The sequence below is a fragment of the Acanthochromis polyacanthus genome, chromosome 9, assembly GCF_021347895.1.
Source record: "Acanthochromis polyacanthus isolate Apoly-LR-REF ecotype Palm Island chromosome 9, KAUST_Apoly_ChrSc, whole genome shotgun sequence".
NCBI classification, from domain to species: domain Eukaryota; kingdom Metazoa; phylum Chordata; class Actinopteri; family Pomacentridae; genus Acanthochromis; species Acanthochromis polyacanthus.
In genome coordinates this window covers 20,048,713-20,071,206 of record NC_067121.1, presented here as the reverse complement: position 1 = coordinate 20,071,206, position 22,494 = coordinate 20,048,713, and the positions used below count along the sequence as shown (strand labels likewise).

The 22,494-nt window shown below is 40.3% G+C and overlaps 1 protein-coding gene across 1 annotated transcript; it reads left to right on the top strand.

The window, feature by feature from the left end:
- The first annotated feature begins 91 nt into the window (after positions 1-91).
- On the top strand, positions 92-21,379 carry ccdc24 (coiled-coil domain containing 24). The gene is made up of 9 exons (XM_022191118.2): positions 92-135; positions 695-856; positions 5,464-5,642; positions 11,799-11,915; positions 12,036-12,140; positions 14,177-14,231; positions 18,183-18,246; positions 19,379-19,484; positions 19,688-21,379. The coding sequence occupies exons 2-9, from the start codon at positions 707-709 to the stop codon at positions 20,703-20,705; spliced, it is 1,794 nt and encodes a 597-aa protein (XP_022046810.2). The 5' UTR covers positions 92-135; positions 695-706; the 3' UTR covers positions 20,706-21,379.
- The last annotated feature ends 1,115 nt before the right edge of the window (positions 21,380-22,494 follow it).

The window sequence follows — 22,494 nt, the reverse complement described above, 5'->3', positions numbered from 1 at the left end:
AGCCTTTATTATGGTTTCTAGTAAATTTTACCATTGCCAGTTCCCCGCAATCTCGCGATATCTCCCCCGAGCAACTGCACTGTTTTCCCTGGATACCAGAGCTTTGGTAAATACAAGCACCAGGAACCAATTAAGGTTTGTTTCTCGGTACCAAACACCTTCACCAGTTTCTATAAAGCAGCTGCCGTGTTTTACCCCAACAGTTTATCGTTTTATAAGCGTTTGTCGTACGCTCCACGAATCTTTAGCTTTTGTGAAATATTTTACATTCCACAGGTGGACGGTAGCAGCTTAGCGTTAGCCGTGCTGCTACTAACTTAGCCACCACTACTACTTTGTACTTTTGTCTGTCATTTTCAGCGTTGTGGACAAAACGTATTAAGTGAACATGCTTGTCTGGTTTGAAACATTAGCAACCTGATACGAGCTGGAACAATAAATTCAACTCTCAGTCAGCATTTTTCACCATATTCTGGCATTTTATACAACATGTGGTAGATTAGTTGAGGAAATAATCAACTGAATAATCAACAGTGAAAATAATAGTTATTTTTGCCAAATGTCCACTGCGATACCTCTAAGTTGTACTTAATGTCATTACCTAAGTTATATTACAGCATTGATGGACTGTCATACTGCTTAGCCTCTTCTAATTATAGTGTATGTCAGTGTGTTTGTATTCCTTCACCTCTAGATTGCCTTTCATATGAATTCACCTGATGGAAACCAGCTCTGGTGCCCTGGAAAGTCCCTATGGTGCCTGATCGCTGAGCATGTTTCTGCATCCGAGCTGCAGGAGATCCACACTGCACTGGGTCCCTCTTTAGTTGACATGTACGTAGAGGTGCACTCTGAGGTGAGAGGCTTTTGTTTTACTCCACTGTTTGATCTCTTCTGTCAGAATGTTTCTGTGTACAGTATCTGGCTTGTAGGTTGGAACATTCCTCTTCAGACTCAGCAGATAAAGCTTGCTTCATCATTCATGTTTTTTTCTTTACACTGACGGTTTTATTCCTTCAAGGAATTCAGACATTAGGTCTGTTTCTATTGGGATTCCATGAGAATACCACCACAAGAATTTCCATTTGTGTAGAGTGAATTTTTAAAAATTGCTCAGCTAAGCATTCCTGGCCAAAAAATTTAAGAAATCTGTTTTGAGGCTTTGTAAGTAGGGTATTTTGGCTGCCTATATTCATTAATTAGGGTTCCCAGACTCCATAATAAAAGTAAAATGTGGGTTAACTGGCACTGCGCTGCAATGAAATCCAAATTTGAACCAGACAGACATCAATATTTACCCAAAGCCAACTAAACTCTCGGCCCCAAAGCCCCTTGCATGGTCGTGCTCAGCTCCAGCAGGATGACCTCATGCAAGACAGACTTGCAGGGTCAATGAACAAAATCTAAGCAAAGTGGAAATTCACACAACTCATTAAAAAGGCCAAAAGTCAAGACTGAGGAGAAGGAAATGATTTAGAGAAAACTCTAGGTACAACATTTCAAAGAAAAGCAGGATGACTCCATGAGTCTGGTCAGAAATAATGAATCTCTGAAGAGAATTACAAAATGTAGTATTTATTTAAACTTTAGTCGCTGAAACTTGCATTGCTTCAAGTTACAGTGACACAAAGTCTGTTATGGCTGAATGAGTTACAGCGTTTTTTTTTTTTCGTTTTTTACTAAAGACATTTAATTGAAGATTTTCTGTTCATATTAATAAAAAATAAGTGAAAACTTGAATGATTATAGATGATTGTCAGAATACTTGCCTTTTATTTATTTATTTGTTACATAGATAGATGGAACTGAAAACACTACAGTGCACTGAAAAACCTTTAGCTGTTCAGCTTAAAGCTAAATGTGAATACATATACCATAGTCTGCTGAGGGAACATTCCTCTGAAGCTGACTTATATAAGAGAAGTCCTACTTATGCACTAAAGATCAAGTCTGTAGCTGTTAATTCACACAGACACAAAGAATTCACTTCAGCAGGACTTTCAGACGGATATGAAATAATCACCATTTCTCACAAAATCCATCCACTCCTCGCCTCTCCCTCTAACACCATCCTTCTCTCTTCTTCTGTGTGTTCAATACTGAAATCTCTCCATCTGTAGATCAGCTCTCATCTCCCTGCAGTGCACCAACAGGCCTGTGACTGTTTGCAGAAAATCACCTGGATATAGTTCTCAAATGTAGCTGCTGACCATGTAATAGTTATGTGGCAACTTGTGTGTGAAAACCACACGTGAAAACGAGATGGCCCACACTTAAACTGGCTTCAAAACACAATTTAGAGAGGCAGCAAAACAAAAATCCAGCTCGGTTGGTGCAGAATATTTGAACTTGTATGCAGACACACTCTCGTCTGACACACACACACATACACACACACACACACACATACTGTAGACACACAGAGAGTGGCCCAGTGAGCTTAGTGAGTCAGGGGGTCGGTATAACAGGGTTAAAGAGGCTAATCCTCAACTGTTGATAAGACTGTTAGCAACACATATTCTTTGACTCTGCTGTGTATATGTGCATGTCAGCATACGTGTGTGTGTGTGTGTGTGTGTGTGTGTGTGTGTGTGTGTGTGTGTGTGTGTGTGTGTGTGTGTGTGTGTGTGTGTGTGTGTGTGTGTGTGTGTGTGTGTGTGTGTGTGTGTGTGTGTGTGTGTGTGTGTGTGTGTGTTCTTGTACTTGCTACATGGTGAGTACCATTTTCTGCATTTAACTATCAAAGTGAGGACATTTTTACAAAGTGAGGACATTTTGGCCGGTCCTCACTTTGAAACAGCCATGTTTGAGGGTGAAGACTTGTTTTTAGAGAACAGGTATGAATTGAGGTTTGGTTAGGGTAAGGGTAAGGATTAGGGTTAGGCGATCAGATCAGTTGTGATGGTTAAGGTTAGGGTAAGGCTCTAGGAAATGCATTACGCCTATGGATGTCCTCACTAAGATAGAAGTACAAACGTGTGTGTGTGTGTGTGTGTGTGTGTGTGTGTGTGTGTGTGTGTGTGTGTGTGTGTGTGTGTGTGTGTGTGTGTGTGTGTGTGTTCTTGTACTTGCTACATGGTGAGTACCATTTTCTGCATTTAACTATCAAAGTGAGGACATTTTTACAAAGTGAGGACATTTTGGCCGGTCCTCACTTTGAAACAGCCATGTTTGAGGGTGAAGACTTGTTTTTAGAGAACAGGTATGAATTGAGGTTTGGTTAGGGTAAGGGTAAGGATTAGGGTTAGGCGATCAGATCAGTTGTGATGGTTAAGGTTAGGGTAAGGCTCTAGGAAATGCATTACGCCTATGGATGTCCTCACTAAGATAGAAGTACAAACGTGTGTGTGTGTGTGTGTGTGTGTGTGTGTGTGTGTGTGTGTGTGTGTGTGTGTGTGTGTGTGTGTGTGTGTGTGTGTGTGTGTGTGTGACTTTCAGTACTACTCTGATGTTTCTTCACCTACAGTTCAGTGTATGTGCCGACTGACTGTAAAGCCTCCAGACGGAAAGAAAGACTTAGCCTTTGAGAAATTTTCAGGGAAAAAAACAAAGCACAGAGCGCTTTATTCAACTCTCACACTAGTACAAGCAGGTTTTCCCTCAGTTATTACATTTACTGTAGGATGGATTGCTTCCTTCTTCTTATTTTGTTCTCTCTTTGTCTGCCTATCTCCCCATATTTCTCTTTCCTGTCTTTGTCTGTTTCTCTTGCAGCCATGTAATGAATTCCATCCCTCAGTGAGCCACTGTGAAAGTAATAGTAGATCTGCAGACAGCTCCTTCATTCCTCAATACTGCCATTCCTCCCTCCATCAAGGTCCTCATTGTCTTCGGCGGTTAGATCAGAGGAAATATTAGACTCTCTTTTTCAAGTCTACAAGGCCAATCTCTTTGTGCCTCCCCCTAAACTCTCACTTTTTCTCTCTAAGCTGAATGAAAATGAGCCCTTTCAGTTAAATGTATTCTACACCCACATTTAAATAATTCAACATAATAGCTGCTGGTACGTTTTTTCTTTCCTTTTAAACTGACATGTTTCAACAGTGCAGCCTTAAAATAGCTCCGGGATGAGATCAGCAGTCTCTTAGCAGGAGAGGAGGAAACAAATCCAGGGACAACTCGTTAGTCTGTAAACCACGAATCCTGTAACATAAACATCTCGACACCCAAAAGCACACAGAGGAAACCGGTGTGAGGGGAAACGGCTCCTGTGGGTGTGTGATGTGTCAAAGCTGGCATTCCTGGTGGACACAGACACAAAGTCCAGAAGTAGCGTGTTTAGTATCCTCCAGTGTGTTCCTTTGAAGTGAAGTGTTTGACTGCAACATGACAGAAATGATTGGCAGCCAACAGGTGTGGAGGTGTTAATGGGATCCAGACTTTGCTGAGAAACTCACACTTCTAACTTGCAGAGACTAAAAGGCTGCTCTCACTGCACACAGGGCTACTTGTCCTAATGGCCAACTCGATCATATATATATACACACGTGGACAAAATTGTTGGTACCCCTCAGTTAAAGAAGGAAAAACCCACAATTCTCACTGAAATCACTTGAAACTCACAAAAGTAACAATAAATAAAAATTTATTGAAAATTAAATAATCAAAAACAGCCATCACTTTTGAATTGTTGATTAACATAATTATTTAAAAAAACAAACTAATGAAACCGGCCTGGACAAAAATGATGGTACCTCTATAAAAGATTGAAAACTATTTGACCAGAGTGACATGATTAACTCAGGTGTGTCATTTAAAGGTAAAGGCTATAAGACCATCTCTAAACAGCTTGAAGTTCCTGTGACAACAGTGGCTCATATTATTCAGAAGTTCAAGACCCACGGGACAGTAGCTAACCTCCCTGGACATGGCCGCAAGAGGAAAATTGATGACAAATTGAAGAGACGGATCGTTCGAATTGTATCCAAAGAGCCCAGAGCAACCTCCAAAGAAATTAAAGGTGAACTCCAAGGCCAAGGTACATCAGTGTCAGATCGCACCATTCGTCGTTGTTTGAGCCAAAGTGGACTTCATGGGAGACGACCAAGGAGGACACCACTGCTGAAAAAAACTCATAAAAAAGCGAGACTGGAATTTGTACCTTGTACTTGTACCTGATATACTGTGTATTCTAACAGAATTTTTTTTTTTCGCACCACACATTGTTGTCATTTCTGAAGGCTCAAAAGAAGATCCATGATTCCTCAGACTGGGAGGCTCTCACTTGTTGTCTGGATCACTGCTTGCAACACTACACTCTGTTCTCGAAGCACATTTTCAACATTTGAATTTGTTGATGCATCTATTGCTACATCACGAGCTGTTGGTTGCAAATCAGTCACCTGCTGTGTGTACACATCACCAAACATTTTGACGAATAACATCTCCTTAGTCTTTGAAACCTGTCTTTTAAAGGTTTATATGCATAACCTCTGGGTTCCCTCACTGTAGTATCTTTTGCAGGCAGAGATGTGGCATAAGATGTGGCAGATGAGCCAGCGAGGTGAAAACCATGGCAGAGGAGCATTCACATGTCCGCAGGGCTCCCCTCTAGCTGACCCTCCTGCTGTGAAAGAGCTGCTGAGAGCTGAAGTCAAGATGTTGCTGCAGAATCTCAGAGAGAGAGCCAGCAGAAGGGGGAGGTAGGTGTAACATCTCATTCACACTGGTCACACTGCTCTACTGTATTTTATGAAGAAGTGAGGGAAAGGTTGTGGTTCTTTATCCAATGAAAAAAACAGCATTGCTGTTAATTTTAGTGACACTGATACAGATGATTTTGATATAAATTAAAGAATACTGTTGCTGTTATCACACAAATCATCAAATGAGAATGTATTAAACCCAGACAAAAATCTACTAACTTAACTATTATTCCCATACAAGGGCAAAATAGAAGGTAGTCTGTCAAAGAAAAAGACAGGACAGACTGATGTGTTACATTTTTAGACCACATTCTCAGAAAATTCACTTCCTCAACATTTAAGTCATTAGAGTCATTCAATAAGCACAGTCTCTCTTTTTTCTAATTTTATTGAATTATTTAAGACATTTCTTTCCTCATCAATGGTCTAAACTGAGCACTTTTCTTTTCACCAACCAAGACATGGGATAGTCATTTAAGACTGTGGTCTCTCTATGTCATTTTTTTCCCATGAACAAAGGGTGCCAATAAATGCTATGCTTGTGTCCCCATGTCCATTATAAAATGGCATGTGAAAGCAGAGGAACAAAGGTTTTTGGGGAGGGGATGTTGCTAACTAGTTTGGGAATTGTGGAAGAAGAGGACAGTTATAGGAGGGAGACATGCATTTTAAAATAAACCCACTTCCAGCTATATTGGATCAAGTTATGGTTTGCCTTAAGCGGGCGCTAAATACTCGTCTTAAAATTGTTCGTGTGTAGTTGTGTACAATAACCCTAAAGAAATGGAGGAAGACTGATTTATATCTAGTGGTTTGTTAGAAAAGAGCTCACAGGGAGACAGCAAAAGAGCTGCTGCTGGAGCAAGGATACGATATATCTCTTTTATTTGTCACCTGGGAGTTATAACCCAGTAATAAAACTGCCTAATTTCAGCATGTTTTCTAATATTTCTATATCTTATTTTACATCTCAGGTCAGACATGAGCTTGTGGCATTTGGCAATTTAATCACATGTATTTAAATTGTCTGGAGACTGCCATAAAAAATGTCGGCAGGATAGTATTTGCTAGTAGTCGTTGCCCTACACCCTCAATCACAATATAACGTCATTGTAAAGACACACAAGTGTGTGTGAGAGTCGGCGTATGTGTAAACTAGGAACTATCCCAGCAACAGACTCGCTGCTGCCAGGAATGTTGCCCTGCGACACCTCTCTGGTTTTGCTGGGGTTTTTTGGATAAGAACAACCTAAGATGGATTGTTCTGCTTTGTGCCTTACCATTTACTGCCTGTCAATTTGTCCTCTGCCTTTTTATTGTGATTTTCTTTTTTTTCCTTTGCCAATTTATCTTGTGCTGTTAAGCTATAGGCTGCAGACACCTCTTAATTGCCTTTGGGATGAATGTGTGCGCTCCTTTTGTCATCACCACTATTCTTTCTGTGTTTTTTTAACCTTTTTTGAGGGGTTTTCAGAACCAATATTGATATGGATATTTGTATTCAAGGAGGCCGAGAGCACTCTGCTATAAAAATCTGAATTAGGAATTTTCAAAACAAAAGGATGATTGGAAAAATCCTGAATATCAGAACTGATAATCAGTCTGAGTGATAATTGGTCCACCACTAGCTCAGATCCATTTGTTTAACAGATTTGTGCCATGTTGACATCCCATAAGGAATAAAACTAAGTGTCTACAGCCAGACTAGAAACTCTATGCTGCTGTTTTTGGCACTGAGGACTTTTGAGCAAAATGCTTATCTCAGCCAACATATTAGCAGACTAATGTCTGACATGTAGTATTTGCTGCTATTTATCGCTAAGACACAGTAGAGCTGAGGTTGATATGAATGATTTGCAGGTATTTGGTCACACAACTGGATAGGCAGTTTGCTAGTGTTGAAATTCAAGGCAGATACAACATGGCCCCAACGTTTCCAAGAGCAACCCCCTCATCGGCCATTTTAGCTTTTTTTCTCTGTTGTGGTGTCTCGTCTTACTGCTTTGATGGTTGATTATGATGCTAAGCCCCCATGCACCAAAACAGCACAAGTACTACTGGCGTGGTGTTACTCCAAGAGGCAGGAACACAAACCGGGGATCTTCTAGCTGCAATTGCTAAGCACCAAGCCACTGTACAGCCCTGTTTTAGCCTGTATGACAAACTGAATGTTGTTGTTGACAATGGTTGTGAGGAGTAGGCTGCTGCTGCACAAGAATATAGAAAAAAGAAACAGACAGAAGAAGTGGTGTTCTTTGCCCTGCATGAGTCTAACCAATCAGCATCAAGCCCTGCACATTGGGTTTTTCAGAACCGCTCAGAAGTACCTACCCAGGAGAAGAGACTTTTTCCTCCCCCAAAAATGAGTCCTGGTAAAGGTTTGGCAGGGGCAGGCCTTGTGGTTCAGGTTGACCTAAAATGCCTTTCAAGATCCTGCAGTGGAGAAATGTCTGTGTATTTAATTCATCCAACATATTTTTACTTACAACCACAAATGTGAATTGTTATAAATATTTATACAATGTTTTATGGAAATCTCAAACAGCGGGATCGCCAAGTCTTGATTGTACTGACACTTTTCTGAAAGGAAACTGAGCAACCGTACTGAGACAGACCAATGAATGAGAATCGTCTGTTTGGCTCAAATTCTGTGGCGATGCAAAATGAGATGCAGTGTTGCAATGTCTTGATATTCTGGCAGATAGTACGGAGATTCAGATCTTCTGCACACATCCAGCAGTTGATATATTTCAGCCTGGATCAAACTGTTTGACCGACAGACCAACAGTGTCAGCGTGGGTAAAAACTGTTATATTATTTAGGACTTCCCACGGCACTGTCTCCTCCAGAATCTAGTACTTGTATAAAAAGAAATCTAAAAGAAGTAATGTAACACTGGTGTATGTTATGACAGGTCAGTTGGCAGGGATTTATTTTGAAGTAATATTACAGTGTTTTTTGGATAGCAGCAAGGCCTGATGTTTAAGCTGACAATCCAGTATCCAAAGGACTACAGGTCTGATGCCCACAACAGCACAGTGTCTTATTAAAGTGTCACTGAGCAAGATTCAGAATGGAGCCTTACTTGCTCACACATCAAAAGTCACTCTTGTAAAGTGCTCTGGCTTGGATGTAAATGGATTATAAAAAGTCCCATTCAGACTGAGAAATGTAGCTCATTGTTATTGGCTGTTTGGGAACAGTGCCAAAAAAAGTTTTGGTGCCACACAGGCTGCCAGCAGTAATCGCCTTTTCTCTTTGATGCTGGCTTCAGTATAGCCGTTGACCTTAATGCATGGCACTTTGTGTGTGTGTGTGTGTGCGCGCGCGTGCATGTTTCAGTCTTTGATCGTTCAATTAGGCAAAGTCCCAAACGCATATCAACTGAATGGCTTTCAGGAGTGAACCCAACACACTCTGCGCTAACAGCACTTCCACTTAATAATGCTCCACCACCGTGTGTTTGTCAGTTTAGTTCAATTTAATATGCTTTGTTGGCATGGAAATTGAGAAAATATTGCCAAAGCATCAAGACTGAAAGCAGAATGTCTGTCTTTCTGTCACACTCTCATTTTTTAGTTTGTGTGCGTACATTATTTCTAAGCTGACTTAACAGACATGTTAGCAAAGACACAAAAAGCACAACTAATTTCAGCAGAAGGTGCTGAAACACTCGGTAGCACATTTTCCCTGTGGTCTCAATCAGTTGTTTAAGGGTGTGTGGATGGTTGTGGACCTTGTAAAAGTGAAGTGATTTATCGTATTGGCCTATTCATGTGTGGTCCTGATGCTCCAACCAACACCCTCCACACACACACACACACACACACACACACACACACACACACACACACACACACACACACACACACACACACACACACACACACTCAACTCCGTGTCACAATGGACCAGACTGTCACCCCAACCTGCAGCTGTCTGCTTGCACCAGGTGATGGTTTTCTTTTTCTTTTATGTTGCTGGTGTTCTGTGCCTTTTTTTGTTTTGTTTTTGGAAGATGATATTTTTGGGGTTTGAAGTATACAGCCAGGGCTCATCTCTGTCTAATTTATTTCGATACACTTATGGATCTGAATACATATTTGCAGATTTGCAAATCTCAGTGGACATACACACGTGGACAAAATTGTTGGTACCCCTCAGTTAAAGAAGGAAAAACCCACAATTCTCACTGAAATCACTTGAAACTCACAAAAGTAACAATAAATAAAAATTTATTGAAAATTAAGTAATCAAAAGCAGTCATTACTTTTGAATTGTTGATTAACATAATTATTTAAAAAAACAAACTAATGAAACAGGCCTAGACAAAAATGATGGTACCTCTATAAAAGATTGAAAACTATTTGACCAGAGTGACATGATTAACTCAGGTGTGTCATTTAATTGACATCACAGGTGTTTCCAAACTCATAATCAGTCAGTCTGCCTATTTAAAGGGAGACAAGTAGTCACCCTGCTGTTTGGTGAAAAGGTGTGTACCACACTGAACATGGACAACAGAAAGCGAAGGAGAGAATTGTCCCAGGACATCCGAAAAAAAATTATAGACAAACATCTTAAAGGTAAAGGCTGTAAGACCATCTCTAAACAGCTTGAAGTTCCTGTGACAACAGTGGCTCATATTATTCAGAAGTTCAAGACCCACGGGACAGTAGCCAACCTCCCTGGACGTGGCCGCAAGAGGAAAATTGATGAGAAATTGAAGAGACGGATCGTTCAAATTGTATCCAAAGAGCCCAGAGCAACCTCCAAAGAAATTAAAGGTGAACTCCAAGGCCAAGGTACATCAGTGTCAGATCGCACCATTCGTCGTTGTTTGAGCCAAAGTGGACTTCATGGGAGACGACCAAGGAGGACACCACTGCTGAAAAAAACTCATAAAAAAGCCAGACTGGAATTTGCAAAAATGCATGTTGACAAGCCACAAAGCTTCTGGGAGAATGTCCTTTGGACAGATGAGACCAAACTGGAGCTTTTTGGTAAGGCACATCAACTCTATGTTCATAGACTCAAAAACCAAGCATACGAAGAAAAGAACACTGTCCCTACGGTGAAACATGGAGGAGGCTCAGTAATGTTTTGGGGCTGCTTTGCTGCATCTGGCACAGGGTGTCTTGAAAGTGTGCAAGGTACGATGAAATCTGAAGACTATCAAGGCATTCTGGAGAGAAATGTGCTGCCTAGTGTCAGAAAGCTTGGTCTCAGTCGCAGGTCATGGGTCTTCCAACAGGACAACGATCCAAAACACACAGCCAAAAACACCCAAGAATGGCTGAGAGAAAAGCGTTGGACTATTCTAAAGTGGCCTTCTATGAGCCCAGATCTGAATCCCATTGAACATATGTGGAAGGAGCTGAAACATGCCATTTGGAGAAGACACCCATCAAACCTGAGACAACTGGAGCTGTTTGCTCATGAGGAGTGGGCCAAAATACCTGTTGACAGCTGCAGAACGCTCATTGACAAATACAGAAATCGTTTAATTGCAGTGATTGCCTCAAAAGGTTGTGCAACAAAGTATTAAGTTATGGGTACCATCATTTTTGTCCAGCCCTATTTCATTAGTTTGTTTTTTTAAATAATTATGTTAATCAACAATTCAAAAGTGATGGCTGATTTTGATTATTTAATTTTCAATAAATTTTTATTTATTGTTACTTTTGTGAGTTTCAAGTGATTTCAGTGAGAATTGTGGGTTTTTCCTTCTTTAACTGAGGGGTACCAACAATTTTGTCCACGTGTGTATATAGTGTCACAACTCTGCACAGACATTTCCGGATAATATGGCTTCAATAAAAGCCCGTATAGATCTAAAGCACTCATTTTTCACCCTGCATCAGGCAAAAACATGATATCATTAGTTCAAATGCTTTTCAGATGACCAGCTTATGATAAAACAGTAAAAATATAAATGGAATATTAAAAATGAAATTAGAAAATCGATAAAATTGATAAAAGACATTAGAATGAAGTAATGAAATCGAATAGATGTATCAAAAGCAAGCCCTTTGTGTTGCTTTCAGGCTAGCGCTGGTGAATACTTATTTGTATCGGCACTGAAAGAGCTGCGGACACAGTAAACTGACTTGTGTAAAGAGTCAGACTTTGTCTCTTCTGTTGTTGTTATAGAGATGGAGAGGAGCTCCTGTCTCGGTACAAACCTGAGACTGTAAACTATGCCCTCAGTCACCTTGACAGCTGCTACAGAAAATCTAAAAACCCTAAAGACGCTGAAAATGGAAGCAGGTTAGTAACACTGGTGAAACAGAACCTGAACATTTTGCTAAAGTGATACAGCACTTTAAACAATGCAAAAAATATCTTTGAATCATGTTTTGTCTCCTCCTTTCTTCTCCTCTCCTCCAGGCCAAGCTCTCACTGCTCAGCCCAGTCCAGCGCTGAAGATGAGATTGAAGCAATGAGGGACAAACTGAATGACACGGAGATAACCCAGGTGGTCGATCGGCTCAGGTAAGTTCAACAGAGCACAGTGGTAACCTCATAGCTCTTTTTCACATTGTTCCAATCGACACCTTAAAACAGCTATCACTGTTGTCATTATATTTTAACAAACTCTAATTTTATTCATAAAAATATAAAAACAATATGGTAAAGTGAATTGGGTTATTCCTTACTAATGACTGGTCATAGAATAGCCACCCGGATTTACAGCTCTGCGCAGTTTTCAGAGCTCTATTGTCAGTTTCAGATCATTGTTCACCTGCATGGCCCACAACTTTGCTACTTTGGTTCACTTTCATTGTTCTTGCTGTGTTTTCGGTGACAAAATTCTAAAATGGTAAACGATCTGCACTTCAATAATACTTTTCAACCTTAGCGGTGTGCAAAACGTTTTTCAGTGTTTCCCATTCACACACAAATGCACACTGCTTGTCTGCTATCAAGAGCAACTTCTGTTTCACTGTCTTGTCCAAAGAGCTCAGCTGGTTAACAGAGTGGAGCATTTACCAAATGGAGCCTGGCATTTCTGTCAGAAGTTGGAAATTAGAGACCATAACCAGAGCTGAATGTTGCTCCATATCTGCTGGACGTGTAAATAAGCAACTGTTTCAAAACTAGTTCATCAGGTTCACCGAGGCAGCTGTGCCAGTATTTGCTCTCAATTGGTTTTTTGCTGCTCTCAGGTGCCAAAAAAATGCTGTTACAGGATTACGCATCCAGTATTTACACTCAACAAAAATATAAACGCAACACTTTGTTTTTGCTCCCATTTTTTATGAGATGAACTCAAAGATCTGAAACTTTTTCCACATACACAATATCACCATTTCTCTCAAATATTGTACACAAATCTGTCTAAATCTGTGACAGTGAGCACTTCTCCTTTGCTGAGATAATCCATCCACCTCACAGGTGTACCATATCAAGATGCTGATTAGACACCATGATTAGTGCACAGGTGTGCCTTAGACTGCCCACAATAAAAGGCCACTCTGAAATGTGCAGTTTTGTATCTCATAAAAAATGGGAGAAGAAATCAAAGTGTTGCGTTTATATTTTTGTTGAGTGTATTAGAACCCCTACTCGTGAAAATCACATTTTTTTTCCTTTGATTTTCACCGGACCTGCCAACCAACACCATGGCTGAATATTTTCACCTTCAAACTTCAAAGTAACAATGAGTCTCAGAAACACAGATTCATACTTTGGGGATTTCATGTGTAACAAACCAAATGAACCAATCCTGTCAGCTTGCAGCGAGGTGCATTCTTTATAATTTTTCCTGAATGTGTATTATTCCACTGTTGTGAGCTGGTGTGCTGGAGCTGCAATGAGCAGGGATACACAGATATGAGATTTTGGGGATGTAATCAATGACAGGGGAGGGAATGAACTCTTGCATTATATTTCTAATAGGAGTTGGCAGAACCACATAATTCCTATTTTGTTGTAAATGACATCATTATGTGTCCTCTAAGTCTGAAAGTCAGTCCCTCTGAGTATTTTCTCCATTTTTTCCGCTAATTTTTCCTTAACCCTCCGTTTGTGTCACTGCCCTGCCTCCTTCACGCTCCATCCCTCCTTTCCTTCCTCTATCCCTCATTTTGAGGCCAACAGCCCAGTGCAGTGACCGAGGCTACCTTGGAAGAGCGCCTCCCTCTCTCCCTCTCTTCCCCTCTCTCCCTTTCTCTCCCATTTCCTGACTAGACCAGAACAAACGGCCCCATTGTCAGAAAATGGATCCCAGACCGGACCAGAGCCGGCAGAAGATTCTTTTTCATTTCAAAGACATGAATAAAGTCCACTATAGTTGTGTAACCAGAGAAGAAGAAAGTGTTAGGGGAGAGAGGGAGGGAAAAGAAAAATAGGACACCATTTCCTCAGTGCCATATGAAAAGTGCAGAGGATAAACTCTGAGCAGAGCAGCTATTCTGTCACTGTTTCAGCCGTGTGATCAAGTCTTACCATTTATATTGTCTGTCTCCCTCCGACATTTAATAAATATACTTACATCTATCTATCTGTCCATCTATCCATCTATCCAGGTCTGTCCTGATGGAGGAATGTGAAGCGTTGACCAGGCTGTTAAAGCATTTGAAGGTAGGAAAACAGGATGGAAAACAGCCGAGTACCATATAATTTAACCTCATTCTGAGTTAATGCCTAAAAAGTGCGTTTATAATATGTGTTTTTCACTATTTAATCCTTCAAATTCTGAGTTAGGTTTGACATTTCTCTAAAGGGTGTTTTTTTCATAGGGAAAAAACCCACATGTGAAGTTGCATTTTTAGGATTTAAATGAAGAACAGCTTGAGTTCCCTTTGTTTTGTGCATTTTGCACACTGTTTATACTTAGAGCAGCTATGCATAAAGTTGAGAAATCATGTTTTCCCCACAATGCTTATCGTTTCTGGAGAAATATATTGACTTCCCCAAACAGAAGCACACTGTTTTTTCCAAAACAAAAGGCTTTTTTCACTTTGAATCCCACAGGTAGACTACTGGTTCTCTTTTGGCCCTGAAATCCTGCCAAGGCTCACATTTAAACAAACTCACACATGCATGCACAATCTTGCATGCACAGGAAGTGTGCAAGACTTCAGTCTAAACTTGTCTTTTTCCATCTGTCTGGCCAAGAAGTGCTGCGGTGCTGCTTAAAGTCAGTCTCCTTTCAATGACTCAAATGGCATATAGAGACGTTCAGACGCACACATACAAGGAGAATCCTCCAATTCGACAAAACACACGTTTGTGTCAACTATCTGAGATCAAATACATGAAGTTCTGTATTTTTTCATCAACTGTGGATGCTGTATCTTGCAAATCTCAGAACACAAGCACGTTTTTAGAAAAGCTTGTCTCGTCTGTGAAATATATGGCTGTGCCTCCCTGTCTGGCTTCATGAGAGAAACTGTGAGTTTAGACAGATGTAAGACTTTTCTGCAGACCAGATGGGAAAATGATCTCTCTGTACCTTCCATGTGTGTGTATGACTGTCTGGAAGTGTAACTCTGCCAGCTCCTTTTCTTAGAAACAAGAAAAGTAGAATAATAGAAATTCTAAGTACACAGGATTTCAAATGTTTATCAAGAACCTATAGTGGACATAATATGTGACAGTTCTATGTGCTGAAATAAAACTTATTAATAATGCCATAAAGACGCTGTGTGAAAAATAAGGAAGCACAGGATCTGCTCTGTAAAAATCTCATCAGGCATTTTATTAGAATGAGGAAGGAACATTAGGGCTGTGTTGTTCCAGCCTTTAAGACCCAAAAGTGTGAAGCTAATTGTCATGACTTTTCTTCAGAATACATTTGCAGTGAGGTCCTGTGCTTTATCAGAAGCTGTCTCCTTAAGCAAGTGGTTGCTGTCTGGTGTGTGAGCATAGCATTAAATTTGCACACCTTTAGATGCTGCAGTGGTGGATCATGTTGAAGCTGTGCTGTGCTGTGCAAGGCAGCAGTGTCTCATTAACTGTAGTAAGTTGTTTGGAAGGGCACTCTAACCTACCCTTTTATGTATGACTTTTTGTTTTTATTGTAACATAAATCTCTAAAAAGTCTTCATACATGTCAGTTCACATCAGGGCCCCGGTACAGGTCTTCTCTTGCAGTCATAAATAAATATACCATAGAGGAGCTCGTAAACATTGAAGCCACGGTGCCTGAAAGAAAACAATTCTGATTCTTCTTTTTGCACTGAACAACAATGCCTATACTAAGTCCTCCATAACCAATCCAGTACTTCAAATTCCCAGTTCATAAATGTGTTGGGAAGAGAAAAAGAATTCAGATTCTGATCCGAACTGGAAGATTTCACAGAATGACAGAGCGAAGCAGGAAAACATTTAAATGTCCAAATCACATTTTTGAGATCATGATTGTTAACATCTGTTTATGGTCTATTGTAATTAGTTCAATGTTTTTGTTGTCTGTGTGAAGAAAATATGTTAAATCTGAGGAAGTGTTGAGCAACAGGGTTTTCCAGTAAGCTGTATTGTTTTAAGTGGAGATAATATAAGTGTCCTGCCTGGCACCCGTCTCATCCGGCACTGTTTAGTGTTAGTCAATGCAGTAAAATTATATTGTTTTTGAAACAGCTATTAAAGAGAGCCACATAAAATATTTAGGGGATGATACAGTATGATCTAATTGCCTTTTTAGTGCTGCGTGTAGCAGCCAATCATAAATTGATTCTAAACACAGCCATAATGACCTATTTTCTGTTAGCAGGAGGGAGGCTCATGTAGTGAGTTGGGCCAACACTTAAAAATGACTCTTAATGGCATTAGTTAAGAGTAAATCACACGTACGTACCCCTACAGACTCTCATTAAGTGTGTGTTGGGTGTGAGGTCAGCCGAGTAGTATCTCATCGCTCTGAGGCAACGGAAAGTATGTCAAATATCCTGGACTCTAAAACATAGGCTGCAGCTTTACATATTAATTCACTTGATCTGGCAATGATATTCTATAAACCAGTGGAATAAAAACTGTCTAGTGGTCGGGAACCATCAGGACTCTCGTCTCTGTTTACTGACTTAATCCTGAGGTCACACTGAGCTCTCCTGTCCTTGGCTACATGTTGCGTTTCCCACAAATTCAGAGCACATGGCCTAAACATCACAATTATGTCTAAATTACTGCTGTAGGACATAAGTTTGTCACGTATGCCAACACTCAAGCCTCCTTTTGATGCTTTTTCTCATCTGAACTGGGCAGAGATGGACTAGTTTTGGTCCAGGTGATAAACGAGACTGCTAAAGGTGCATTTAGGCCCGCGAACGGTTGTCACAGCAGCTGCTGCCTCTCAGTTTCCAGGTTCTGTATTTTGAACTGGCAGCAGCAGGACACAACGTCTCCACCACAACTCAGAGCTAACCAGCCTGTACACAACATCGCACAGATAAATAGAGCAGCACACTGAAGCAGCAGCCAGAGCATTGTCGGCCTCTGTATGGTGACACAACACTCACTTTATAAAGGTCTACTGTATAAAATGCGGTCAAAGTATAACTTAAACTTGCTCACCAATAGACTGTAGAAACTTGGATGTTATAGTTTGAGCTTGTCTGTCCAGCTAGTGGAACCAGCTTACCAGGATTTTCTGCAGGAGGCTGAAGGTTTTTGCTGGTTGACCAGTTTGATTGAGCTTGGCAGAACCATAACCTGAGATGGATTTCAGCAGGATTTTGGAGAGGGATTTTGCATCAGCCGAGGGACTGTGCTGTGCAGAGATGGATCTGAAATCTTGTGTTTGAGAATAACCACCAAAAAGATAGTCTTTCCTAAAATATCCGCAAGTCTGCGCAGTGGTAATGGGTTCAACCCCCACATGGACCACAAAGCCTATTTTAGGATTGCGTGTGCTTTAGTTTTAGCTTTCAGTCATTTCACTGTCAGACACCACACTTACTTCATCAGTTTTGAAAGACAACACCAGGAGGTCTGGGTTTAAATCCCACTGAGAGACCAGACCAAGATATGTGTTTTAACTGTCAGTCTGCAGGCCTTAAGGAATGTTTGGGTATGTGTGCGTTTGTGTAATGGACTCTACAGTCTGTGGTTGTATAAGGAGACTCTCATTAGCATTTGTGCTGGTGTAAAATGAGGAGAGGAGCCTGCCAGTCACTCGTAACAGACACATACACATGAAGACATGGTTTGCAATCAGGTCTTTGGGTTTTGGAGCTTTGAGCACACACACCAACACACAGAGTGCTATGGTTTTCATTTGCTATGGATATAGATGTTTGAGGCCAAATGATGATGGAACACTGCTGCTCAGTCGTTTAGTGGTCTCTCTTACACACACTCACATTCCTTTCCTCTTTCTGCTGCTGTTATTTTTACCCTTTTCCTTGTTCCTTTGCTGCTTCCAAAGGCTCCTGGTTTCTTGAACATGTTTAATGCATTTACCTCCTATTTTTCCACTGTGTCCTAGTTTGTGCCACGGTGTTATGTCAAACAGCACTGAGATGTATACTAAAACTGCGCAGTTACCAGACACCCTCGGGTGTCTTTCTCTCCTGTGATTTGTGTTTCTTGCAGGGAAATATTAAACAAAATCTTCAGAGCCGGAGTGAATTTGATAAAGCCGAACCTTCACTTGCTGGTGAGTCAGATTTTTGGCTTTTGCTGCCATCTGGTGGCACATTGTTGTTTAACTCGCAGTGTGTGACAAAAACTCTGTCTCTTCTATCCTCCATCAGTCAGTAAATCTCATTTGGAGACATATTTATGGATGAAAAACAGAACTGAAGGCCCTGGCCACATCTATATTTTCTACTGTCGACTAATGGGCATAAAAAAGCTATTTCAGAGCACTTGGGAGCACTCTGGGCAAAACAGCAACTCATTTTTTATTTTAAATACTCAACAGTTAGTGTTTTCTTTTTGTTTTGTCTTCTTACTAAGTGTTAGACTTAATGAAACATTTTCTATCTCAACTACATGGGATGTCATTTTATTCAATATTTTAAATCATAATAATGATCTAAATATATAAATATTTCTATGGTAATAAAAATAAATTCTGAAATAAATAAGCAATTCAATAATATATAAAGAAATATAATAATTTTAAAAAATAAGCTTTTTGTTTTAAAAGAGACATTCTTTTTTATTTCCAGAGATTCTTACTTAATTCTGCCACAATTATTTATTTGATGATTTATTTTGTAGGCACATTAATACTAGGATTATATTTAGTCAAGGAACGGCGGAGTTATGTGACGATCATCGTATGTTTGTCCATCTGTTTGTCTGTTAGCAGCATTATTCTAAAACAGACTAGCAGATTTGGATGAAATTTTTAGGGAAGGTCAGAAATGGCACAAGGACTAACTGATTACATTTTTTGCAGTGATGCAGCTTATAGTTTGGACCAACCGATTCATTAAAGATTTCTGTATTGCAAGATGGCGGCACAGCATCACTGTAACCATGACAACAAGTGAACACTACGTCAGCTGCCTGCTGATGATCACATGATTGCGATCCTACTACAAATCGACCGCTGCAGACGAATCAGGACTACATATTTAAGCCACGCAATTCGATATCCGTACATAATGTAACACACACCACAAATTTTTACAGGATTTCAGCCATTGGACATGATACAATGGCTGAGCAGCCTTGGCAGAGTACTCTGAGTGCTCTGAGTTCTTTTCTTGTTTATTTATGTAACTGCATATTTCTTAAGAAAACAGCATTCCATACAAAGGTGTTGTTTTTATATACAGAACTGAGAGAGCTTAGAGGAGCTCTACAAATGGACCTGGAGCTCTTCCCCTCTTCGTTAGCAGCCTCGTCCCTCCTACCTGTGAGGGAACTGAAAAGTACTCACAGGTTGGTGTGTTTTATTATCGTTTATTATTAATACTAAAATAGCTGCGTCACTGTTCGCTTTTATTTGTGTCTTCTCATTTCATCCATTTTTTTTCATATTCATGTGTATATATGTAGTAGAACAGCAGATGAATGAATGCGTTCAGTACATTTTTCTTCATTTTGTTTATTGATGTGATCTCCCTCTCATCCCTTTTGCCCAGACTGTCAGCAGGAGGAGGCCCAGAGAGTCCACCAGCTTTAACTCCTACACCAATCTTAAGACCACATTCACCTCTTCCTCTGTGCCATCCTCTACCCAGACCACCAGCTGGGCCTCCTCACACCAAGACCTCAATGTCCAGGACTCACGGTCAGCACAGAATTACATCAGCCTCCAATAAGTCTAACAAAACACCTCCCTGCAACAGGATTAGTACTCCTGGGCACACAAACAGCCTTTTCAAAACTGACCACATAATGGTTCGAAGTAAATACGACTGCAGTCTTTCTCCAGAGCAAAATAGTACTGCTCTTCACCACAGGCCCCTGACTTCTACTGCTAGTTTTCACATAAGATCTGAGAAAAACTCGCTCTTCAGCAAAACTCATCTATCATCACATGGCAGCATTGACACCCTGAGCACAGAGTGTGATGTGTCATCACAGAGGGGGAGAAAGAGCAGCACTGTCTGGAGGTCAAGAAGCATCGATATCACCCCCTCACCTGTTCCTGCCTTCAGTCAGCTCTGTGATGCAGGCGGCTTCAGCAGCAGTAAAGCCGACCCTCCTGTGTCAACAATGAAATCAAGGACACCAAATGGACAGCAGAATAGTAGCTGTGGAGGCTTTTCAGGGTCATCAAAAGTGCAGATACATAGAGGGAAAAATACTTCCGAAACTGGGAATCTTCTCGCACAAAATGGCAGAAGGAAGAACAACAGGGAGATGGATAACAATAGAAACGGTCACCTTAGGATGGATGTCAACAAAAAGCAAAGCCTAAGTGGCCACAGTTTGATGGACAGCTCCTCGTGTCATCCAGAATGCAGTGATTCGCTGGGACAAGCTGTATGCCCTCAGTCAGCATCTGCACAGATTAGTGGACAGTTCTTTACCTCCTCTGAAAAACCACATGAGGGCACCACAAGTCAGCCAAAAAGTGTCCAGGATGCTCAAACTCCGCCTCAGTTTCTCAGCAGGTTTTATCAGCCAGTCCCTCCTGCAAGAGTGCCAGCTTAAATTCCACCAATAACGACGTGGGTTTAAACCGGGGGGAGAATGCGATAGGTCGGTGGTAGGGAGAAATCGAGATCTTTTATGAGAAAGAATCGTGGGACATATTGTATCTGTGTGGATAACAATAAAATTGAATATGTTTACAGCTGTGTGTGGTGCTGGCAGGTGCAGTGGGAATTAAAATGAACTACAGATGGGGAAGCTGAGTGCTTTTAATTTTCCATTATCTGGTTTATTTTCCCTTTTAGTTTTATTTTGTTGTTGTTGTTGTTTTGGGGGGGCATTTTGGCTTTGATTTTAATGAATGACAGTGAAGGTAGTAGATTTAGGGAGAGAGAGCAGGAGAATTGCATACTAGGGTTGGGAGTCAAAATAGGGACTCACTCCACTCAGCCATCAGGCTACAGTCCAGCATTTAAACATGTGATTAAAAGAATAAGTGTTAACGAAGGCAGTAACCTGCACAAGCCTGCTTTATGAAGAATACTCGGCCTACAAGCTATGAAATAAATATGTTTCAGTTGCTTGTGTTTCTTACTACCTAGAACATCAGACAATGATAGTGTAAATTAATGATGGAGGAATTCTGTTTTGCAGCTTTAAGGTCTTAACCATGCTTGTTCAGTGTTACTCTGTTATTTGGTTATTAATAAAAGTGCTACTGAAGGTGTTGCAAATACCTGGAAATAGCACTAAATGTCACCATGGATACATATACGTCAGTTGAAATCATAAGTTTTACTTCTTAGCAATGAATGATTTTGGAGTCAGGTTTTTTGGGAATGAGCTGTTGCTTATATAACCTAATGCAATTCATGTACAGTGAGTGTTGAACCATGGCTGTGTAGGGCCTGAAACAACAGGGAAACTTTGTCTTCCAGTGTTGGCTTCTTTTTTTTTTCTTTTTTTTTTTGAGCAAAGGCCATAGATTTGTGTTTAGCCTTGAACAGATTATTTCAGTCTCTACATTACATCTGCCCCAGCAGAGGATTGCTATATGAGACACTTGAACAGATTTTTGAATTGACGAATGGAATTAATGACATTACACATTAAACACGTACATTACAGACATACATACATAAAGAAATAAACATTTTGGTAATGAATTTGTTCCTACTTTTTCATACACCAACTCTTACTGAGCCTACTTCTATATTTGTGCATTTCTTTATGTCTGTATTCTCAACATGAGGGCCTCTAATGACTGAGGACATCTAAGAGTGTTCAGTTTCTAGCTATGTGGAGGATGAAAGTTCTGTGGCTGGATGTGCACAACACATTTCCGTATTTTCCATAAATATATGCATGATTTAAATAACTCCAGCCCCCACTTCGTAACATTTGTCTTGGAGGATTTTAATGCACACACTCAACAGCTTCAAGTTGACCATATCAGCCAAATAACAATAAAAAGTGCTGAAGCAAAAACAAAACATATCTTCATAACTTAAATTATCCATTCACTGAACAGAATTACAATCAGACACTAAACTCTCTATTAAATGACAAAACAATCCATGTGACTCTAAAAACTCAACAGATTTACAAACTCTAAGATTAAACTCTCCTCAAGGATCCAAAATAAGTTGGACTTCTACATGAGAGCTTTAGTTATTCTTCATCTACTTCCTGAAAAGTTTGGTCAATAAGACAAAAACTAATATTTTCAGCTGAACTAAAGACAGACTTTGTGATTTTCTGCTCACATGTTGTGTTTTTGTAAACTTGCTCTTTCACCTAAATAACCTCCTAACCCCCTGGAAACCAGCATTTTTCCTGTGTTTGTGTC